Source organism: Drosophila albomicans, chromosome 2L (genome assembly GCF_009650485.2).
Source record: "Drosophila albomicans strain 15112-1751.03 chromosome 2L, ASM965048v2, whole genome shotgun sequence".
Lineage (NCBI taxonomy): Eukaryota > Metazoa > Arthropoda > Insecta > Diptera > Drosophilidae > Drosophila > Drosophila albomicans.
Genome location: NC_047628.2, coordinates 22273333 through 22295021, shown reverse-complemented (window position 1 = coordinate 22295021; position 21689 = coordinate 22273333). Strand labels below are relative to the sequence as shown.

Below are 21689 nucleotides of genomic sequence, written 5' to 3'. Positions count from 1 at the left end.
ATGTACTTGTTTTTTATTATTATTATTATTTTTTTTTATTTACACATGTGGCAAGTAATGTATGGTATTGATTAGAAGCACTTGAGCCTCAGATCAAGGTCTCTTATAATTGCGTCGCATATTGTTATGTATGATTTATAATTGGGAAACTAATGAAATATTTCAAATAATTCACAGCTTTTGAATAGTGGTTTGCGATAAACTTTCTAACAAGCAAATGCTTAAAACCTAAATTGTAGTTTTACCAAAAAAAAAAAAAAACTACTATGATTAATTTCGAATGAATTTAAAATATTTCTACACTCCTGCCAATGTTTTATGCCAATTATGTAATTAATAATTAATATTTTTTTGATTCAATTCAAAGAATTTCCAGCTTTTAAATTGTGGTTTGCGAAAAACTTTCCTAACAAGCGGATAATTAATTCCTAAATTCTAGTTTTACAAAAAAAAAAAAGAAAAATAGAAGTAAGAAAGGTACAGTGTGCTCGACTGTGAGATACCCGCTGCCCATTTTGAATAAAAGTAAAATATTACGATATTTTTTAAATATACTAAATTAATATTCCACAAAAATACCAAAAAATACTAAAATGTATTGTACCATATTGATATGGTACTGCACTCAGTATATACTACAGAGTGCAAAACATACCAGATTGTCAACTTAGTAAGTAGGCGTGTTTTCTCATACAAACGAATTTCTTTAAAACTTCGACAATTTTTATCTGATCGCAACCAACCAATTTGCAAAAATAACGAAGACTATAGTCATTATTGTATATGCAAAAATTCGCAGCTCTAGCTTTAAAATTGCGCCTGTTATTCGATTATTATCAATGCGCGGGGGCGGCAGTGGGCGTGGCAAAAATTTGAAACAAACTGGATCTGCGTGCAAGCACAAGAAGTTGTATCGCAAAGAAATTATAGCTCTATCTCTTGTAGTCTCTGAGATCTAGGTGTTTATACGAACAGACGGACAGACGGACATGGCTAGATCGTCTCGGCTGTTGATGCCGATCAAGAATATATATACTTTATAGGGTCGGAGATGCCTCCTTTTACCTGTTACATACATTTCCTGTCGGCACAAAGTTTTAATACCCTTCTACCCTATGGGTAAATCAGCTAATATGATTAATTTCGAATGAATTTAAAATATTTGTACACTCCTGCCAATGTTTTATGTCAATTTTGTTATTAATAATTTATATTTCTATTGAATTTTAAAACAGCCAATTTGCTGACGTCAATAAAAATTGCAAAATTCCTCGGGCTCTAAAAGTGTTGAAGAGAAATAGGTTTAGTTAGACTGGCGTTAATTTCGTGAGGTCTGTTGCCAATCGGGATTTTTTTCAATTTGTGACAAAATGGAGTTTTCTTTCTCATAATGGGAATGCTATTTCTTTTATCGCAGCCCGTTGACGTCATAAAAGTGACACACTCGCAGTTTGTTCAGTTTTATTGGATGCCCATTTGATGGGTGCTTGGATCGAGATGTTTTAATGATATTTTGGGCTCATCGTTGCCGTCGTGTTTAATGTGTCGTCGTCGTCGCAGCAGGACTTAATTAGTGCGCTGTTTGTGCAGATTTCGACATTTTGCAGTTATGATCCAATTTGTTGGGTTTAAGGACACATACGCTGCTCATTTGTTTGCTCATTTGTCTGGCTGTTTGCCTTGATTGTCGCCTGCTTGACTGCTCCAAAAACACTCACACGCCCAATCACATCGATGACCAGGATTAGCAGGCCATAAAGGACACACAGGACATGCCGTGGACAACATGTGTGCACAGCAGGCAAACAGTCAAACAGCTGCCCACTGACAAAGGAGCTGGCCAGAGCGCAGGGGAGCCACTAGCCAGACTGTCAGCTAGGCCGTGATCTAATTAAAATCTGCACAAAGCATGTTCCTGAATTTGCATTGTCCTTCTGCCCCCTTCTACTTCCATGCCTGCCTTTTTGCTATTGTTATCACCGAACATCGATGGCTGACGGGTAGTTAGTCCAGTTGCTGAGTGGCCGAGAGTGTCAAAAGATAACTGCACAATTTGTCGAATGGATTGGCTGCAGTTTTTCTCAGTCAGTTGGAGCTGCATTTTCGTGCTTAGCCTCAAGAGCTACACACGCTACTTGAATTGAGTTTGCCTCTGCCTCAGTTTCTGCCTTCAAGTACTTGTACCTGTTTCAGGCTAATGACAATGTCTTCGTCTCCAATCACAACGATGCCCTTGGTGCTTATAATGGATCCACAATATAGATCCGTGTAGATAGTAGATTGCTTATCAAGCACAAGCTACAGCTAACAAATGCAACTGTCAAACTACTTTTAAAGTCTGTTTACAGACAACTACTTCACATATATCAATATGCTTGTTGTCTGCACGGGAACTGGCGGATTATTTCAAATATTTCTGCGATAAGATCTGGGGATCCTGTATAAGCATTGTCTTTAAAATGTCTGAAGTACTTAAATTGACAATTAAGTGGTAATTGAAATAATAATTTTTCAAATTTCCAAACGAGGAAGGTATTTTTCACGTTGTATCACTTCAACCACTGATAGTGTTATAGATATTTCAATGGTTTCATAAATTTTAATGAAAATACTGTTTCTATTGTAACTAATATTTATTTAATTACTGTTAATTTCAGAATTCCTACAAATTCCTCTGCACGAATATAATCGTAAAGCATGCATAACATATAGTATAGTATGTAGTATCAGATAGCAACAATTTTTCGCAGTCATTCATTAAATTTGAAGTACATTCGTTGACAATAGCGATATGAAAAGCGCTATCAATCACGTCGACCATCAAGTACATCTTGACTTTCACCTGCGTCAACACAAGGTGCTACTGCCACTATCCACTTGTGCTTCACTAGCTCCCTGAATTGGACAGGCCCTTTTCTCCCTGCAGGGACAAGGTCGAGGTGCCAGGAAGTTGATTCGTGCGCCTACAATTCAAGGGAATCGACAATGGGTCAGCAGAACTGTGTTTGTATAAACGCGTTCATGACTTGATATGGCCAAAAAGGGAGAGGCGCGTGCGAGCAGCGACAAGAGGTAGGGAGTGAGGCATGATGAAGATGGGTGCGCAATGTAAACACTGTAAAAACTGGACAAGGAAAAGGAGTCGCAGGGCACGCGCAACGGCCAAACTTGAGGCATGTTTTACACGTGAATTGCAATGACAAAAAGGCCAATAAACGGGCAAAGGGAATGGAAATGGAAATGGAAATGGGCATGAGAATGGAACTGAGTACGTAAATGGGATTGAGAATGGGCAAAGTGAAGGTGAAGCGCATAAAAATTGGCATAAACAGACAACATAGAAATAGGCAGCGAGCTAAGAAGTCGTTCCTCTGGCTCAGGGTTATTGTAGCTAAAGCTGCAGCTAAAGATGTATCTGTATCTGTACAGTTGGCTGTGTGTTGTCCTTCCACCTCCACGCGACGCGTTTTATGGCTGCCGTGGATTCGTGGAAGACATTCAATTGATACGAAATTGCTGCAATATAAACGCAGTGCTGCCGATCGAGCAAGAGCAATGCAAAGCAAGGCAAAAAGGAGGTGGATGGCTGCTCTTTGCCAAGTGGGACGGCTCATAAATGTGGCAATAAAACGATCTCACTCGTTCGCTCTCGCTCGCTCTCTAGCTTGGCAAAATGGCAGCCAGGGACACGCGTGTTAGCAGCAACTGGCAAACAACAGAAGTGGCATACACAAGGCGGCAATTTGTTTGCAGCATTGTTATTGAGACAAAGTCACTGATTTTCAAGCGAGTGCCAGTGCAGAAGACACTCTCTTTGCTCTGTTCTCTCTCTCTCTTGGCTTACACGGCGAAGGCATCGCTCATCGCGCACAATGATGTTGCAATTATTGAACCTTCTGTATTTTCAAATTTCCATCATTAATAACACAGGCGGAGGCCAAGGTGAAGGCGAACATGAACACGTCGAACGACAACAGCAACAGCAACGACAACATTATAGCTTGAGGAAGATGATTGCTGGACTGGAGGGAGTCCTCGGTGTAGGAGTAGGAGGACGCTGTGACCATTAGCGAGTTTCGGCGGAATACGCGTGAATTCGTTTTGTCTAACAATGCGACGACTCACTGAGCGCATCAATTGAAGGGAAAGGCAGGAATTTTCGGAATGCCAAAACGCCGCAGGTAACACCCTGTCCCTGTACCTTGGTCACTCTCTCTCTCTCTCGCTCTGTCTTACAGTCAGCGCACAAGGTACGCGCACCCATTAACGGTCCCAGCAAGGAGCCGGGCCTCAGCATAAAGATCGCCTATAATTATTCATCTTGGGTGGGGAGAGGCACAGCTTAGCACACACGCAGCAATCTCCTCCAGCATCACCATAACCGTGTCCATATCCATGGTCATGGCACTCGCCTTGGGACCGCTCACTGTGTTTGTCAACGCAGATGCTAATCACAACATTAGTCCCGTGTAGATTCCACTTCAGATCGTTTTTGCTGCTTGGAGAATCGTCAGAGTTTCTTCCTCCCTCCATCTCACTCGCTCTCTCGATGTGTGCGGGATTCGCTGTGCTCGCTGCTGGCAAAAACCCAGCGATTCTGGCTGCTTGGGCTAACCTCGGAGCCCCCTCTGGCGTATCCGTAACTCAAGGATATCCGTAATTGCGATTGGATATCCTTAGCTTAAGTATGTCCTTATTATTATTATTTTGTATCTCCGAGTCGGATGAAGCTGTCCGGCTATTTGCCAAACAGATAATTATTTGTGACTATTTAGCAGCAGGTTATCCTGAGAGAAATAATATAGGGACAAGTGTAGAGGACGACTGCCAACTGAGCACCTGAGCGTTGAGCGTCAAATCTTGGGTTAACCAACTAACGAAGTTCGATTAGTTGCACATTAAACACAACATCGAAGAACATCGATTTTCACCAGTACTTAAATTGAAGGATATGCCAGAAATAATGGTTTAAACAAGATGTTTTGCGGATGGAGATGTTAAGGTTTACATCTTTCGTTAACAAATCAAAATCTTTCATGACTGAAAAGTACAATTTCTAAATAGGCGTAGAGAGTTAAAGAATTTATGATTTGTCTTCCAAGTTAAGTTATCTAAACATACATAGTAAATGAAAATGTAATTGAGAAAGTTTCAATTAAAGTTGTCTTTAAATTCGAATATTCCTTTACAAATTTTACGCCATTTTTAGCAAACATTTTTTAACCTTTCAATTCACTTTTAAAGACAGCAACAATTAATATTTTGGAACCATTTTGAATAATAGTAAACATAACCGAATAAACAATAAAAATAAAGAACTTTTCAAAAAGATTTGCTTAACGATTCAGATAGAATATGTCTACTTGGTATTTAGTTTATTTATAAAAAAGAACACTCATCTGTTTTAGCTACTATGAAGAAAATTCCTTAGATTTTCTAAACTCAAGTTCATCTCCTAGGGGAACTTCTCAACACTTGTGCGGTGCAGTTTGCAAGTGTCCCCAATGTTTTCAGTATTTTTGAAACCGAAACCAATGCCATGGTGTCTGTTGGGTCTACGAGTGCTTGGAACAAGTGCTGTTGTTGTCAAAACGAAACCAAACAATCTTCAAATGACAACCGAGTGCGGTTCAGTAGGAAATCAACTGGAAATCCACTTGATCAGAGAGCCGAACAGGGAACTACTGTTTAAATGCAATCGCAAGTAATTCTTCGAACTGGACATTAGCCCTAAGTGACTTGGACTTTGTAGTTAGAGCAGTTAAAGTGCAAAAGAGGCATGCAACATGCACTTGAAGTGCAGCCAGAGGCCACCCAAGTGCAGTGTGTGCAAGTTTAGTTTCAATTGCAATTAAATCTTAATGATTTTTCGTAGCCAACAAAAAGCAGAACTTTGCTGGCAGCCACTTGTGGCAAGCAGTAGGAACTGCAGCAGCAACATCTACAGCTTAGAGTCACAGAGTCTGCGACAATTAGTCTGCCGTTGTAAACAAAGTGCAGTGAAGAGTTTTCAGAATTGTTATCGACAAAGGATTTGGCATCGTGTTACCAAGAGGAGTTGCTGTGCTGGAACATTACATAATTTATGGATAGCGCCGCACTGTAAACATACCAAATGACCGAATAACCAGCACCAAGAGCATGTAATCGGAGCAAAGCAAAAGGAGCTAAGCTAAGGTCAAAAGTACTTGACACTCGCAACACTCGCAGTGAAGTGGCGCTGAAGGATACGCCAAAAAAAAAAGAAAACCGAAAAAAAAGGATCTGGTGGGTCGCACATGTTTGCAGTCATAAATCAGTGAATGTTATGGCTGACTTGGCTTGTCTCTCATGTCATTTTGGAAAACGCATTTTCACACTTTTCGTCGCCCCGTAATTTGAATACTTTACAAGCGTTCGCTGGAAAACTCAACCAACTGAACTCAGCTCTCGAGCTCAGCATTATTAATTACACACTTGGATTGGATTTCTAAACTGTGAGCACTCGCTGATTGGAGCTGTTGCCTGTAAGTGATATGCCCCCGGGGTCCAGCTATATATACAATGTGTACATAGATCTGAATCTGAACGCGTTAACGTGACCTATCAATGGGTGGGCGTATATCATTAATAGCGCTTTAATTAGACAGTTTCAGCGCAACAGTTACACAGCTTTAGGTTCAATAGATCAGCGCTCAGCAGTCGATTCTCGCACAACGGGTGTCAGCTTTTGGAGCAAATTGAAAAACAAAAAAAAAAAAAAACATAAAATTCAATGAGACTCGCCAAAGAGTCGAAATCAATTAGGCCTCTGTCTCTCTAGCTGAAAAAAGGTAATTCATTAATCACGGCGTCGTTTTCGTTGCCGTTGTCGCTTTTGTTTTTGATTGGATAACGCGTAGCCGCCATTTGCCGCCATGTTGCTAAATCACAAAACCAAATAAAACATAAAAAAAAACCAAGAAAAAATAATAAATAATAAAAGCAAAAACCAAAAAAAAAGGAAATAACAAAACTGTTAAGAAAATATGAAAATCAACAGCCGGCGAAATATGAAAGCGACGCGACTTTATGACAAACGCGGCGGCTAAAATCAAAGTTACTGAAATCGTAAAGGTGTTTGTTGTAGGCTGTTGTTGCCCCCTCTCGCTCTCTCGCTCACGCGCTCACTCATCACTTTTTCCTCATTTTATTAGATTTGGTTTCAACGCGATTTTGCGACATTTCTGTTACCAGCGCTTATCAGCTTGACTCAATTTTATGACCCACACAAACATGGCAGAGTCAAAGAGACAGACAGCAAGAGCGAGGGAGCGAGAGAGAGAGACAGAGTTCGAGAGTGGGATAGGCGAAAGAGTTAAATGACGCGGGGGCGGTCGAAGAGGAGCGCTAATGTGACCAGTAATTGTCGCTGCTCAGCCCAGGATCAATCTAATTATTTTGCCAAATAAATACAACCCTTTTGCGCTAAACCCTTTTCGCTAATTCGCCACACAGCCAAAACAAAACTCTCAGCTACAGATACAGTATCTGTAAGATACGCACACTCACTTGCACACACACGCATACACTGAGAAAGTGCTGCTAGCTGCTGCTAATCCCTGCTCGCGACTCCTTTTGGCCAATTTTCCAGGTATCCTTCGAGTAGGCAAGGAGTAAAAGTGCGTCGCGCCCACCACAAGGCGCACACAATGAGAGCGATCACATTCTAGGGTTAGGCTGAACTGCTCTCCGTACGTCCGTCCGTCCGTCCGTCCGTCTCTCTGTTTCGCTGTCCTGACTGCCTGCAGCTACCTGACAACCCTGTTTAATTACTACGGTAAAGGGTACACCCCTTTTAGTTACGGCCCGTCGTGAAAATCGTGAGCAATGTTTTGGTTTTTGGTCGCGGCAACTTATGGTTGTTGTCGTTGTCGTTGTCAAATGTCCTTGGTCGCTCACTTTAACGATGTTTCGCCGATATTTTTGATACTTTGATTGCCAGAGTTCCGCGTGTGTGTTTTCGCGGGCGTGACGTGTTTATGGTGTGTTTAGATACTTTTCGCAAGCAATGCGAATTGCAACAATGCCCAAAATGCACCCGTCTAACCTTGACTTTACCATTTTGCACGCACATCCCGTCCCATCCCTTTACAATATTGTTAATGGTAATAGCGCATATTTACCTAATTATAAAAGCGCATTTGGCCCAGTCCACTTTCAAGGCCTGAAATAATTTCAATATTTCTGTACTTTTACTTTTGCAACTTTTTGTGCAGTTTGCAGTTTTCGTGGCAGCATTTTCTGGGTACTTCCATATTTTTTTGTTTTGAAAATTGCTTCCTTATTTCGCCTTGAAAATCTACTTAAAAGTCAATGAGATTCTCCTAAAATAATATACTATATATTAAGTTGAAAATGTATGCAGTTTGCAGACTAGAAAAGTCCAAGAAAAATAAATGAAAGGGGTTTAAATAAAATTTTTATAAATAAGCATTTGTCTCACATGGATTACTAAGATATAACGAATATTTTAAACTGGTTTTCAATCTAAATTTATCCATTTCATTCAATTACAAAACTAATTAAAACGAAAAAAAGGAGGCTGCAAAAGGGGCGCGTTTCTCTTCAAAATAAGTTAATAATCATAAAAGGCATATGGTTCGTGGGATTTATAAACGTTTTTCCCATCAATATTAAGTTATCACAATAAAAATAGAATTTTTATTGATTTCTGAGAACAATTTGAAGGTCAATATGGTATAAAATGCACCATATTTTTAGGCCAGCATAAAGTCACCTAAAAGTCGCAGTAATTAAAGTACAAAAAAGCAGTTTTAATGTGAAAAATACCAATCTGAGTAAAAAGTCAAGAGAAGCAACAGCAAAATGTTTTTTGAACATTAGCATTTTTGGTCCACAACTTGCAGTGGAAAAACTGCGCAGACAATGCAGACTTTGCACTAAAAAATCTAATTTTTTTCGACGAAATGTAAAAAAAACAAAACAAACATAAATGAAGCACAAAAAAATATGAGAAAAATTGCTAAAAACCAGGTCAGGCCAGGGGCCAAGGGACACATTACTTCTGCGAAGCGCAAACAAATTTTTATGGCTCAGAAAAAAAAGAAGACCAACAAAAAATCACAGAGAGAGAGAGAGAGTGAGAAGAGACGAGATGTAGTCCAAGTAAGTTGTCAATATACTTGGGCATAGTGTTTTATGATGATTTTGTTTTTTGCTGCTCTCGTTGTTATATTTTTTACGCTCCAAATTTGTGCGAGACAAAAGACAGACCCGCCCAGGTCGAAGCTACTAATGTCGAGCACTGCGATCTTGACGGTTTTTATGGTTTTATGGCCTAATTGAATGCACAGCAATGACTTCTTTATTGGTGCAGTATTCTAGGACTAGGTTTAGGTCCTTGGCCAGGATCAGTCTCACAGTCTTTTTTATGAGCTGTGCTAAGTGCACAGACAGTTTCTGTTTCCGTTTCCGCATTGCAAGTCGCGCTCTCTCTCTCTCTCGCTTTAGCTGTATGCAAATACATATGTGGCCAAGTTATAATCCTTTATGCATGTGTCGACAGGAAGTTGACAGTTGCTGTCGTATATCATATGGTAGTATATATTCGAGTATGTTGCGAGCTGGGAAATATTCGGTCTGTGTCTTTCATGTGTCGCACTCTCACTCGCACTCTGACTCATCCACAATCCGTCAGTCCCTCTGTCCGTCTGACTGACTCTGTTTGTGTTTTTATCTATTTATTTATTTATTTGTTTTTGTACACTTATGACATGATGTTAATTACTGCGCGTGGATTCGGAATGGGCAGCGGAAAGGCAATGGGAACCACTTTGAAATGAAAAAGTTCGCCGACTGTTTGCCAAGTGTCAACACGTCGACAGTTGCTGGTTGCTGGTTGTCGGTTGTCGGTTGCCAAACCAGCCAAGAAAGCTGCCATCCACCAAAGACAAAAAAGCGGAACACTAAGTACAACCAACAACAACAATAACAGCAACAACAAACAATCGTCGCGTGGAAATTTCTTGGCCAGGATATTTGATTTAGCCGGTTGACATTGCTTATTTCCCTTTACTGGCTCGCGATTGTTGTCTTAAAGAATTGGGAAAATTGACGAAAAATTGTTGTGTAAATATTTTGTAATTGGCTTTCGTCGGCACGGTTGTGACTTTTGCATTGAGTTTCCCCGCTAAAAGTCAAAAACACCGTAAGCTGGCAACAACGAACAAGTCTCCGTCGTTAGTTGCCGTCTTAGTCGTTGCACGGCTTTTTTTTTGGGTAAAACCCCGAGGGACAATGGCAATGTTTAATTAATGAAATGACAGCCGTCGATTTGGTAATGTGCGGTAAAACCAGCCAAGCAATTTAATCCTTGTGGGAAACTCTAGAACCAACGGCAACATATGAAATATGTAAAAAAAATATAAAGATCCTAAACGGAAGTAAAAGTATTTCGTTAAATTGTTTTCCTACATTTTTCTAGAGTTATTTCTACACGTTCTTGAGTGCCAAATCAAAAGAGCACGTTTCACGACATTGTAAATCCTAACCCTATCTTTCACATATACATTTTATGGCATAAAATGGCATTATAAAGTGAGCACTAACCGCCCGTTGATAAGCAGCAAAATTTGCTTAACTTATTTTGCAATTCGTAGAAAAGAAATCTTTTTCGATAACCGACTAAAAAACGGTGAACGCAAGTGTAGTTTGATTACCGATTTTATTACTGCTCTAACAATGGAAAATAAAATAATACTCATTTCAATTATACTCTTTTTTAATTATATACTTCATTTGTAGCTTTATTTTAATAAGTTTAACTAAATGACACCTTCCGTTGCCCATAGAAAATTGCCAGTAATGAGTTTCTCAATTTGATATGCTACAAACAAGATGCTTGAACTATCTCGTTTAGCTGTAATAGCAATAATGAGTACAGTAGAGAAAATCATCAGCAATTCAATTTTCCATCATTTTATAGCTAAACTAAAAAGATTTGCGATTTCATGCTGAATTGTGATTATATAATGGGCGAAATTATTGTAATGCATTAATTTGCTATTGCAAATTGCTACACTTGAAGAAAAAAATTGAGAGAATTGCTTAAAACAAATAATAACGAAAAGCAGAATAATAGTTTAGGCAATAAATAAACGAATGTTGCAGAAAACGAAGTTATGATTATATGAAATATTTTGAGATTCTTTGAGATATACTTTTATATGTTTTATCGTTAATGAGAAGCCAGATTCTAACGTTGCTAAACTACTATTTATAATCATGACTTCATGAATAATTATGAATTTATGAAAAATATACAAATTTCTTTAATTTTCAATCTCAATGCATATTCATTTTGTGTAAAATTAAAGCACTTGTAAAATTATCATAAATGATGTGATGGAAAATGACAAATTGAAGCACCTCATTCGCCCGCCGAAAAATGACTTTTCACAACATTTTGCTTTGATGAGGCTAATTGAATTTTGCGTTGAAAGTGTAAAGCGGAAAACTGGGTAGATAGGCAAATAAGAGAGATGGGAAATGGTAAATGGGACAACCCAAAATGTGGGAGGCAGTCAAAAAAGTGATTTCTGATTTGTATGGCAAATTAAAATTTAAATGTAAACGAATCAGGCACAAACGCACACACTGACAGCTCATACACACACATATATCCACTGACAAAAAGGGCAACAACAGGGACAATAGATTACAATATCCTGGGGCGAGGCAAAAAGCAGCACGAGCAGCAGCAGGAGCAGGACACACAGGCCCAGCTGGCCGGGGCATGCGCCTGGGTGGGATGCGGGTCTGATGGTTTGGATGGCTGCCTGCCAGCAGCAGCAGCAGCATCGACGGCAGAATCGACAGCAGCAGCAGCAACGGCAGCCGACAACGGCGTCCGACCATCAGCCCAACGGTTTCCGCTTGTTTACTGCCAGAGCGAGAGACGATGCCCAAGCCCGGCCAAGCCAGCCGAGCCGAGTGGAGTCCCTGTGCATGTTGTTGCTGTTGTTGTCGTTGTGTGTTGCCGAACACGCGCGCAGAGTGCAGACAACAGCGACAACAACAACAACAGCAACAGCCGAATAAACGAAAGACTGAAAAAAGAACGACGATAACAGCAACAGCAACAACAACAGATACTGTATACGGCAGCCGTTGGGAGTGGAAATCAACCAATCCGAACGCTTCACAGGGCAGCAGGTAGGCGTGTACGTATCTGCCATTTCCAAATAAATTCAACCCCGACAACAACAGCAAAAGCAACAGCAACAACAACAACAACTACAGGCAACGGAAAGAACTATGCAAAGCCAGCTGCTGCTGCTGCTGCTGTTGGTTCGCTTCAAAACCGGTCGACGACGCCGCAGTTGCATTCAGTTATTAACGAGCGCTACTCACAGCTACAGCAACGGCAGCAGCGGCAGCCACAGCAGCAGCAGCAACAGCCACAGCAGAAGTCACTTCACTCAACCAACACACACACACCGAGTGAGAGAGCGAGAGAGGAAGAGAGTAGAGATAAGCATACACACACACACACACACACGCAACGCACACATATTGTCGTTTTGCCTTTTCACGAGTTTGAGTCGGAGAGCGCGGCACGCAAACAGAATTCAGTTTGAGTTGAGACGTTGTCGTGGGCACGTCGCAGCAAAGAGAAGAGCGCAGTAACACAACTATAGCTACAACTACAACGACAACTACAACCATACATAGCAAAGCAAAGCACAAAAGACGTAAAAATAATCAGACTATACAAACGCTTAGTGCCAAGTGACAGTGCAGAAAAATAAAAGATCCAAATCAAAGTGCTAAACAAAAACTAAAAGCTAAGAAAGCAAAAGAAACACACAAAATAAAAGCAGGGAATATGTCTTCAACTTCGGCCTCGCCCATCAGCAACATAACCGTGGACGACGAGCTTAACATAAGCAGAGAACAAGGTAAGCATAAGCAACAACAACAAATTACAATCAAACGGCCGAATTGCCGACGGCAAAACTCTATGCTTTAAATGTGCAACCAAAATTAATAAATATTTCATTTGTTTTTACTAGATTTTGTCGAGGAGGATTTCATTGTTATCAAGGAGGAGCGCGAAAGCAGCTTGTCGCCAATGTTGACGCCACCGCACACGCCCACCGAGGAGCCAATGCCACGACGTGTCGCGGCAGAGGAGTCGGTGGCCACACAGTTGCACATGCGACACATGGCGCACTATCAGCAACAGCAGCAGCAGCAGCAACAACAACAGCAGCAACATCATCAGCAGCATCGTCTGTGGCTGCAGATGCAGCAGCAGCAACAACAGCAACAGCATCCACATGGCCACTATCCAGTCTATGCTGGCGCCAATGCCGATCCTGTTGCAGTGCATCAGCAGGCGCTGCTGATGAATCAATGGATACGCAATGCTGCCATCTACCAGCAGCAGCAGCAACAACAGGCAGCAGCTGCCGCAGCACAGGGACATCACCGTCATCATGCGCATCCCCATCACCATGGCCATCATCATGGTCATGCGGCACATGCTCATGCCCCAGCCCATGGCCATCCGCATGTCCGCCCCTATCCCGCTGGACTGCACAATCTGCATGCAGCCGCTCGCCACTTTGGTGTTCTACCCAAACTGCAGCTGAGCGGTGCAGCAGGAGCAGCAGCCGCTGTTGCAGCAGGCGGCAGCGGTGGCAGCAGTCGCCCCAAGAAGCAGTTCATCTGCAAGTACTGCAATCGCCAGTTCACCAAATCGTACAATCTGCTCATCCATGAGCGCACACACACCGATGAGCGTCCCTATTCCTGTGATATCTGCGGCAAGGCGTTCAGGCGTCAGGATCATTTGCGTGACCATCGCTACATTCACTCCAAGGAGAAGCCCTTCAAGTGCAACGATTGCGGCAAAGGCTTCTGCCAGTCGCGCACTCTGGCCGTGCACAAGGTGACCCATCTGGAGGAGGGACCCCACAAGTGCAACATCTGCCATCGCAGCTTCAATCAGCGCGCCAATCTCAAGAGTCATCTGCAGAGTCACAGCGAATCGGCCACGAGCGCAGCAGCCGCAGCTCAGGCAGCGCCAACATCACCGCCACAGACAACGCCAGCTCCTCAGTTGGTCAGTCCGGTGGATCTGTCCTCGTCGGCTGCCCCGGAGCGTCCCAAGCGTGCGTTGGGCTTCACCATTGATGAGATCATGAGCAGATAGAGCAAGCGGAGTGGATGCAAAATGTATTGGTTTTATGTTCAGGATGCCAAATGCACACATCCAGTTCCAATTCCAGTTCCAGACTGCCAAGCGCCGCCAGGCATGGGAAGTGCCTGGCCTGGAGTCGCAATCAGCAGCAAAAGCAGCAGAAGAAGCAGCAAGAGCAGCGTTCTCCAGGAGGGATCGCCACAGTCCCCAGTGAAAGGACGATCAAAGAGTCACACAACTAGCCCAATCGATGCTATATAATAACCGATCTTATATAGCTATCCGATTGTGTCTACAACTGAGTAATGAATGCCAAAGTAGAAACAAAAGAGAAAAAGAATACAACAGTAAAAAGTATTGCGAACAATTCCAAAATATATCAAGCAAGAAGAGAAGATTAAGAGAGTGAAAGCGAAAAAATAGAAAATAGTTAGAGAGATTTCTTCAGCCACAAGATAACTGTAAAACTATAGTTTAGATTATAATTTATGTTAATTATTTAAATGCTAATCGTATGTACCTTATAGCTATAGCTAGCCGGATTCTTCAGTTTGTAATCGTTATAACCAATATATATATACCAATACCAATTCCCAGATAAACCTCAGACCCAAAATCGGGACTATATACAAAGACTGTATTATTTGTTTATGTTAATCAATAAAAATAAATCAATCAATCAACCAATCAAACAATCGTTCGAGCGATTCGTTAACTTTAATTAAGTGTTATAACCTTTTAGTATGACAATTTTACGATTATTATAAAAGACAAGTTCTCTACCGATGTATATGTATGTATTTAGGCTGACTAAGCACAAAGACATAACGATCTCATTATCGTAGTTATGCATGTATATAAGTAAACGTATAGTATATGTATATGATAAAGAATGAAAGATATCGCAATATAGTATATATATATGTGCATATATATAAATATAAACGAGCAATTGCTAAAACTGAAACTCATTTTATTGTTTTTACTCCAACATTTTTTTATTTTGGCTTTGTCATGGAGACTAGTAAAAATACTAAGTGAATATTGCTAGAAATACGTCTAATATTTGGAAGGGTTCCACACATTTGTATGATAATTTAACTTGTAAATTATCAAAATAGAGGTGGACTTCATTTTAATTTGAAAAACGCAAATACCTCTATAATACTTTTGGGAACTATTCTTTATTTAAATATCTTTCTTCATTATAAAAATGTATAGTAGAAAGTATGTATTTAACATACGTATAATGTCATGAACTAGAAATTCTTGAGTTTAAGAATAAAGTACATATTTTTTTTATAAAGATTGTTCAATTTCTGAATTTGATTAATGACTTCCTTTATAAAAGCAAAATCTAAAAAAAACTTTATATTTCTAAATATTTCCCCAGTTGGCTATTAATAATTTGGTCTTATCGCCAACAACAAATTCCATATACCCGGCGCAACAAAGTACGGATTCAATAGCCTACTACTTTAAAGCAATGAAACGTTTCCATAAATTTTGCAATATTGTTTCGAGACGAAAAAATGCTGTCAAAAAAGATATTGGACATGTTATGCATAACTCAAATCGTTTCATATTTTAGATGTTTCTATTAATTTTCAACATTCCAATTAAGAGCATCCGATGCTCTCTAAAAGGCAACTCGTTCATATTTAAAACTGTCGCAATGTCGAATTTATGGAAACTCTCAAATTGAATGTTCATTCGGAAAGTTTTGTTTATGCTGCGTTTGTTTTTGGTTTTTTGTTTGGGGTGTGGTCTGAATGCTGAATTGCTGTAGGTTGTGGGTTCTCAAGAAGACGTTGGGAGTCGCATTGGCACAGTGGTTAGGAACGTGCCAAATGGGACAATTGTCTATTGTTTGCACTGTGGGTGCCATTTCTGGATCAACTAAGGAAACTATTTTGACCATTGCTTAGCCATTAGCACGCGCAGTACTAGGAACTGTCTTCCATATATATGGTACATATATATAAAGCCAAGATTGCGATCTATTCTTTTAATTGAGGTTGAGGTTGGCCTGTGTACTGTTGTGGTAGTAAGGGTAGTTTTTGCCCGCATGCCACATTAAGTGGCAGGTCTTCGTTCTTGGGCTGATTGGTCCAGCTGCCAGCTCAATTTTCTTCATATAGACTCGTATATCCATCGATGACACTGCCATTATGGCCATGTACAATTGATTTTGGGCCAAGTAAAATGCACTCGACAGTCAACTGTCAACTGTCGAATGCAAAATGGAATGGTATTGCAGCAAGAAAGTGAGGCATTGATGTCTACATTGCAGTATGCATCAGCTGTGGCGTCCTAGGTGGCAGAAAAAGTAACTAGGATGCGCCCTCCTGCCACGCCTGCCAGATAGAGTACGAGAGAGAGAGAGATCCTCAATCTGTGCTGAGCTGATAGCCTGTGGATCTGTTGGCCAGTGGGTTGGCCAGCCATGCAGTGCAAGATCTCGGTCTTATCTGCTGGTCAACCAAAGAACTTGTTGCACACACACTCTACGATCTACGTAGGACTTGGGTTTGGGTCTGTTTTGGCAACAGATCGCCACAGGATGTGTTGTGTTGCTGGGCATTGTGGCCGAAGGATGCAAACTGTGGCAAGGTACATGTCGCATTCGACACACATTGTCCACAAACAGGCCCATAATTGCACGAATCCGCACTGCGTACAACCAAAATATTTTGTGAAAGTCACAGCGGGCGGGCCAAGCAGGACAGCCAGACAGACAAATAGACTGACAAGGATAACTCTCAGTCAGAATTATCCTGTGTGTGTGTGTTTGTTTTGTCTGACCGTGTGATGGATATATTGTCGCCTTTTGCTCTCGCACTGCCAACGGGGTTTTGTCTCTGTGTCGTTTTTAGGCCACAATTAAACGGATCGGTTCCGCAACTAGGGTGGCATCTGCATCTTGTTGCTATTGCTGCTCCCTGTCCTTCCCTCTTCTCTTCACTCTTGTCCCTGATTAAGCAGCAGGCCATTGGCCAACGTCTGCCAAAAGTGAGCCATTTGCTGCCCAGCAGCCCAAAACAGTCAGTCAGCCAGTCAGTCCGTCAGTTAGTTAGAGCAGAAGCACCCCTCGATGCCTCTGGCCTATCCCCAGGGGTTGTAGTTTAATGACATCGACATCGATGCATCGCAGCAACTTGGCACTGCCAAGTGTACTTGTAGTACGTGCATTTAGGCTTGGCTCGAAACAATTGACCAGTTCCGGGGCACGTTTCGCACTCCAAGTGGCCTTGCTCGGAGGACCACCCAGCCTTTGCTGTTTGGTTGCAGCAAATGAAGTTGCCTCTTGGCTCTCTCTCAATTTGTGCGGCAATTAAAACGTTGCAAATCGATTTGCCGCCATTCAATAATGCGACACCATCATCATCATCATCGTCACCAGCAGCATTGAGGGAGAGATAGAGATAGAAGAGAGCGCATTAGAAATGGACGCCATTTTCAGCTGTGGCACGTTGACAGCCACCGCTTGTGTTGAATGTTGTGTGTTGTGTGCCACAAGTGCTGTGACTCAACTAGTTGTCCATGATCACAATCACGAGCCAACATCAAGAGAGCGGGAGAGATGGCAAGATAGATGATTATGATGACAGCATTCCTCCTCAGTGTTTCAGTGTTTTTTAGCTTCGGCATCGACTTCGGCATCAGCCTTAACTTCAGCCTCAAACTCAACTTGTTGCTCAAGTGGGCCAAGCCGGTAATTGTAGATTGTCTACGCTGTCAGCTCGTAGAGTACTCGCTATTTGATCAGCCGACGCCTTTTGCAATGACAACCGCACAACAGATGCCACTTGCCACTTGCCGCTCGTCGTTGTCTCATGTCATGTTGCGGCACCAGTTTCAGCCCCAGTCTCAGTCTGAACCTGAGGCTTCGGCTCTATTACTCCAACTATTATAACCTATTATTAATTACTCTCAACTCTTTAGCACTCAAACTTGATTCAATTGTGCAATTCTGTGAATTGTTACCCCAATTATTTATTTAAAACTAAATTATTTTTTTAATAATTTAAATTTGAGGCATTTGCCATCAGCAATTTCATTTGTACAATTATATGTATTTGTACATTTTCATTATTATAACTTTAAACCCTTTCATGTCCAATTTAAAATGGGGACACATAAAATATTATTTCCATAAATGATTAAAAGGAGCCCCAAGTATCTTTCATTCCGATTTTCAATACTCTAAGTCCTTTGGTATGTCCTTACTGTAATGTTGCCTTTTAGGCAACATTTGTCCATCCATATATATAAATAAGTACGAAAATGTAAATGTTATATGTAAAGTCAATGTTGAATGGGTTAACTATTGTTATTGAATATATTTTAAACAGAAAATATTGTAATATATATTGGGAATTCAATAAACTAAGTAACATCTTGGCACAAGAAATATTGAAGATGTAATGAGAAAAACAATATAAAAAATAACTTTCCTTTAAACCCATTTCAGTAGCTGAAAATACATAAAAGTTAATAAATATTGTACTTCAAATAAAATATCAAATATATATAGCAAATAAATGAAATTAGTTTTAATTCTTTCAATAAATTTCTACATTTTCTCTAGGTTATACAATGAAACAGTTAATTTAATGCTTGCGGTTCAAGTAACCCTTCTTTTCGGAGAGTTGATTTTCTATGAACTAACTCCTTCCCCTCTTTGAGATGCACTTTATAATTGTTTGAGATTTCCACATTTCCACACGGTAGTTGCACATGTCACACGACGACAGTGTTGTCATTCCCTAATTGCATTACACGCGTTCTTACTTAGCAGACAAGCCCCACACATAGGCTAGAGATACGTAGGGTGAGATACTTGTGAAATGTATCTGTAACTCAGAGTTTGGGTAAGCGATTGTGACACAGTTACTGTTCTTCAATGTCGCGCTGGGTGTTCTACGTTTGCATTTTATTGCGGCTCCGGCTGTGTAACCGATCTCTATAGCAATCAGAAGACCAGTATCCCAGCCGCTGTCCCAATCACGGTACCAATCCTGGTATCTATCTGCTATTTTGACACTTTTGTTTTGCCTAAAAAGGTGTTTTAAATATAACTTACTTTGGGTCCGGACAATACAATTCGAATTGGTCTAACAATTTAATCGCTATGCGTGGCACCTTATCGCCAGGTCTCAATCAGTGCGTCGGGGCATTAATTGACACCTAGACCTAAACCCGAGAGGGCCACAGAGAGTGAGAGATACCCTGGACAAGGGACTGTCAATTAGTTGCTGAATTTATCACCAGGCACAAATCAGTTTTTTTTTTGGTTGGTTGCTTGAAATTTGTAACCCGAAAACGTTGCAGCTAACAGAGCGATCAATTTTATTGTAAACTAACTAGGGAGGTCTATTCTTCCCCTCTCCACTTCCCCTACTCTCTAATACTAGTCGTATCGTGTGTAAGCCAAGCACTTATTGAGAACTTAATTGAATTACCCAGTCGAGAACGAGGAATGAGAATCAGAATGAGAATGAGAATGAGAACGAGGGACCCGCACCTTGTCCCCAAGGCGTTCTATGTCTCTGTCTGTTGATTGTCCGTCTGTCCATTTGTCTGTTGTTGTTGTGGTCCAGCAAAAGACAAAAACAAGCAGCGATAAAGATGAAACCGAGGTCCAGACTTAGTACCAGCCTCATCGTCCATGGTCAAGCCAGGCTTTGACTTCGACTGCAACTGGCATTGGGATCAGGAGAGTGAGATAGGAGAAGAAGGAGGAGGAGGAGTCTTTCTCAGTGTATAGATCGAGTCTTTAGTTTTGCTGTCTTGAGGCAACAACTCTTTTGTTTGTATCGCTTTTCACTTGTGTCTTTAGTGAGTGTATGACTATAGGTGTGTGTGTATTTCTCTTTTATTTTGTGATCTCTGTTTGGTTTTTTTTTATATTTTTATTCCCATTCTCTGTTCTTTGACATTTTAATGCGCCCGTTGGCGTTGACGCCTGACGCTGATGGTGGTCACTTTTGAGCTGGGCACACTTGAAAATGGTGTGATAGCAATAATCCGATATAAATAAGACATTATAAGAGTGAGTGAGAATCAACAGAGAAAATCGAGACAATCATGAATCGAACAATAAACACAAAATTTATTCATTTGTTTGCCGGATTACAAGGAACTGAGTCCATGGCGACGACATGTGGCGCTTCCTACCAAAAGCCAAAAGCCAAAAGCTGCCAGCCAGACAGCCAACCAGCCAAAGCTTAACTGGCATCAAAAATAAATAAGAATTGTGAACGGAGAATATGATTCATGTGGACCCACCGCAGACGCATCCTCTCATCAGTCAAACTCGAGAGTAACAAAAAGTGAAAACAATGGAAAATGGCAATGGCAATGCGCTATGGATCTGGTGTCTCTGCTCTTTGCTCTCATGATCGATTGATTTCATCGATTATGGCTCAACAGTCCCCATACATAGTAACGAGAGTTGTGATCCCAGGGTTTCCAGAGTTTCCAGAGTGTCTGCTTGCACTCACTCGCTGTGTGTGTTTTGTGTTTATTTGTTGGCATCTCCTACACACATTCAGACACACAACACATGATCAATTACAAGCTGTGCTTGCTCAGCCCCGTTCTCCCCTACTTCTTCTTCCTTCCCCACTCCTTGCCAACCTGCTGGGCCCACGCTCCAAGCGGTTTCATGTCTGCGGCACAGCTTCTTTCACTTATTATTAAAAGTAACAAATTATTTTCAATTGATTTACACGCTGGCTCTCGCTCAACAGTTGAAAAGCAACCAAAACACCCGCGCACCGTAACTGACCCTGACAAAAACCCCTTGCCCCCTAACCCCCTCCTCAACTCTCAGTCCATTCTCGCGCTGTTGATTAACCACTCACTGGGAACATTTAATGTGTAATAACGATTTGTATCTGGGCACAAAGTAGTTATGTTGAAATTCCTTGGGCCCAATGCCAATGGCCAAGCCAATGCCTGCCGATCATTAATCATAAGAATGTGAATCTTTCTTTTCAGCTCACAGCCTCACAGCACACCTACAACAACAACAACTACAACAACAACAGCAGCAGCAGCACGGTGTTCACATGCTCTGTGCGAGTGTGAGAGAGCAAGAGATGCCGGGTCCGGGTATGAGTCCGGGTCTCAGGCCGTCGTCTTAGGTCTTGAGGTTTTTGCCGAACAATGATCATGCGCTAAGCCAAACGATATTTCATACCCATAAACGGTTAGCGGTGTTTGGGTGTAGTACATCAGGTTGCTCCCCACCTCCTCCATCCACTTATTCTTATGCACTCTAGAAAAATAACAGCTTGAGCTAGCTGCTATCAACAGGTGTAGTAAATTAATTCATACGATTAAATTAACATATTCAATTTAAAATTGTCCTAATCAACAACCAAATTATTAAACTTTATTCTAATCACAATAATTGCATCTTTTAATTTAAAAATAAGTCATTTACATTTATATTTATTTCCAATCAGTCTATGTTCAAATTTGTGTTTCATTA

The 21689-nt window shown here is 41.1% G+C and overlaps 1 protein-coding gene across 1 annotated transcript; it reads left to right on the top strand.

The window, feature by feature from the left end:
- The first annotated feature begins 12230 nt into the window (after window positions 1-12230).
- On the top strand, window positions 12231-14880 carry LOC117565323 (protein odd-skipped). The gene is made up of 2 exons (XM_034244362.2): window positions 12231-12941; window positions 13056-14880. Exons 1-2 carry the CDS (start codon window positions 12869-12871, stop codon window positions 14198-14200), a joined length of 1218 nt encoding a protein of 405 aa, XP_034100253.1. The 5' UTR covers window positions 12231-12868; the 3' UTR covers window positions 14201-14880.
- The last annotated feature ends 6809 nt before the right edge of the window (window positions 14881-21689 follow it).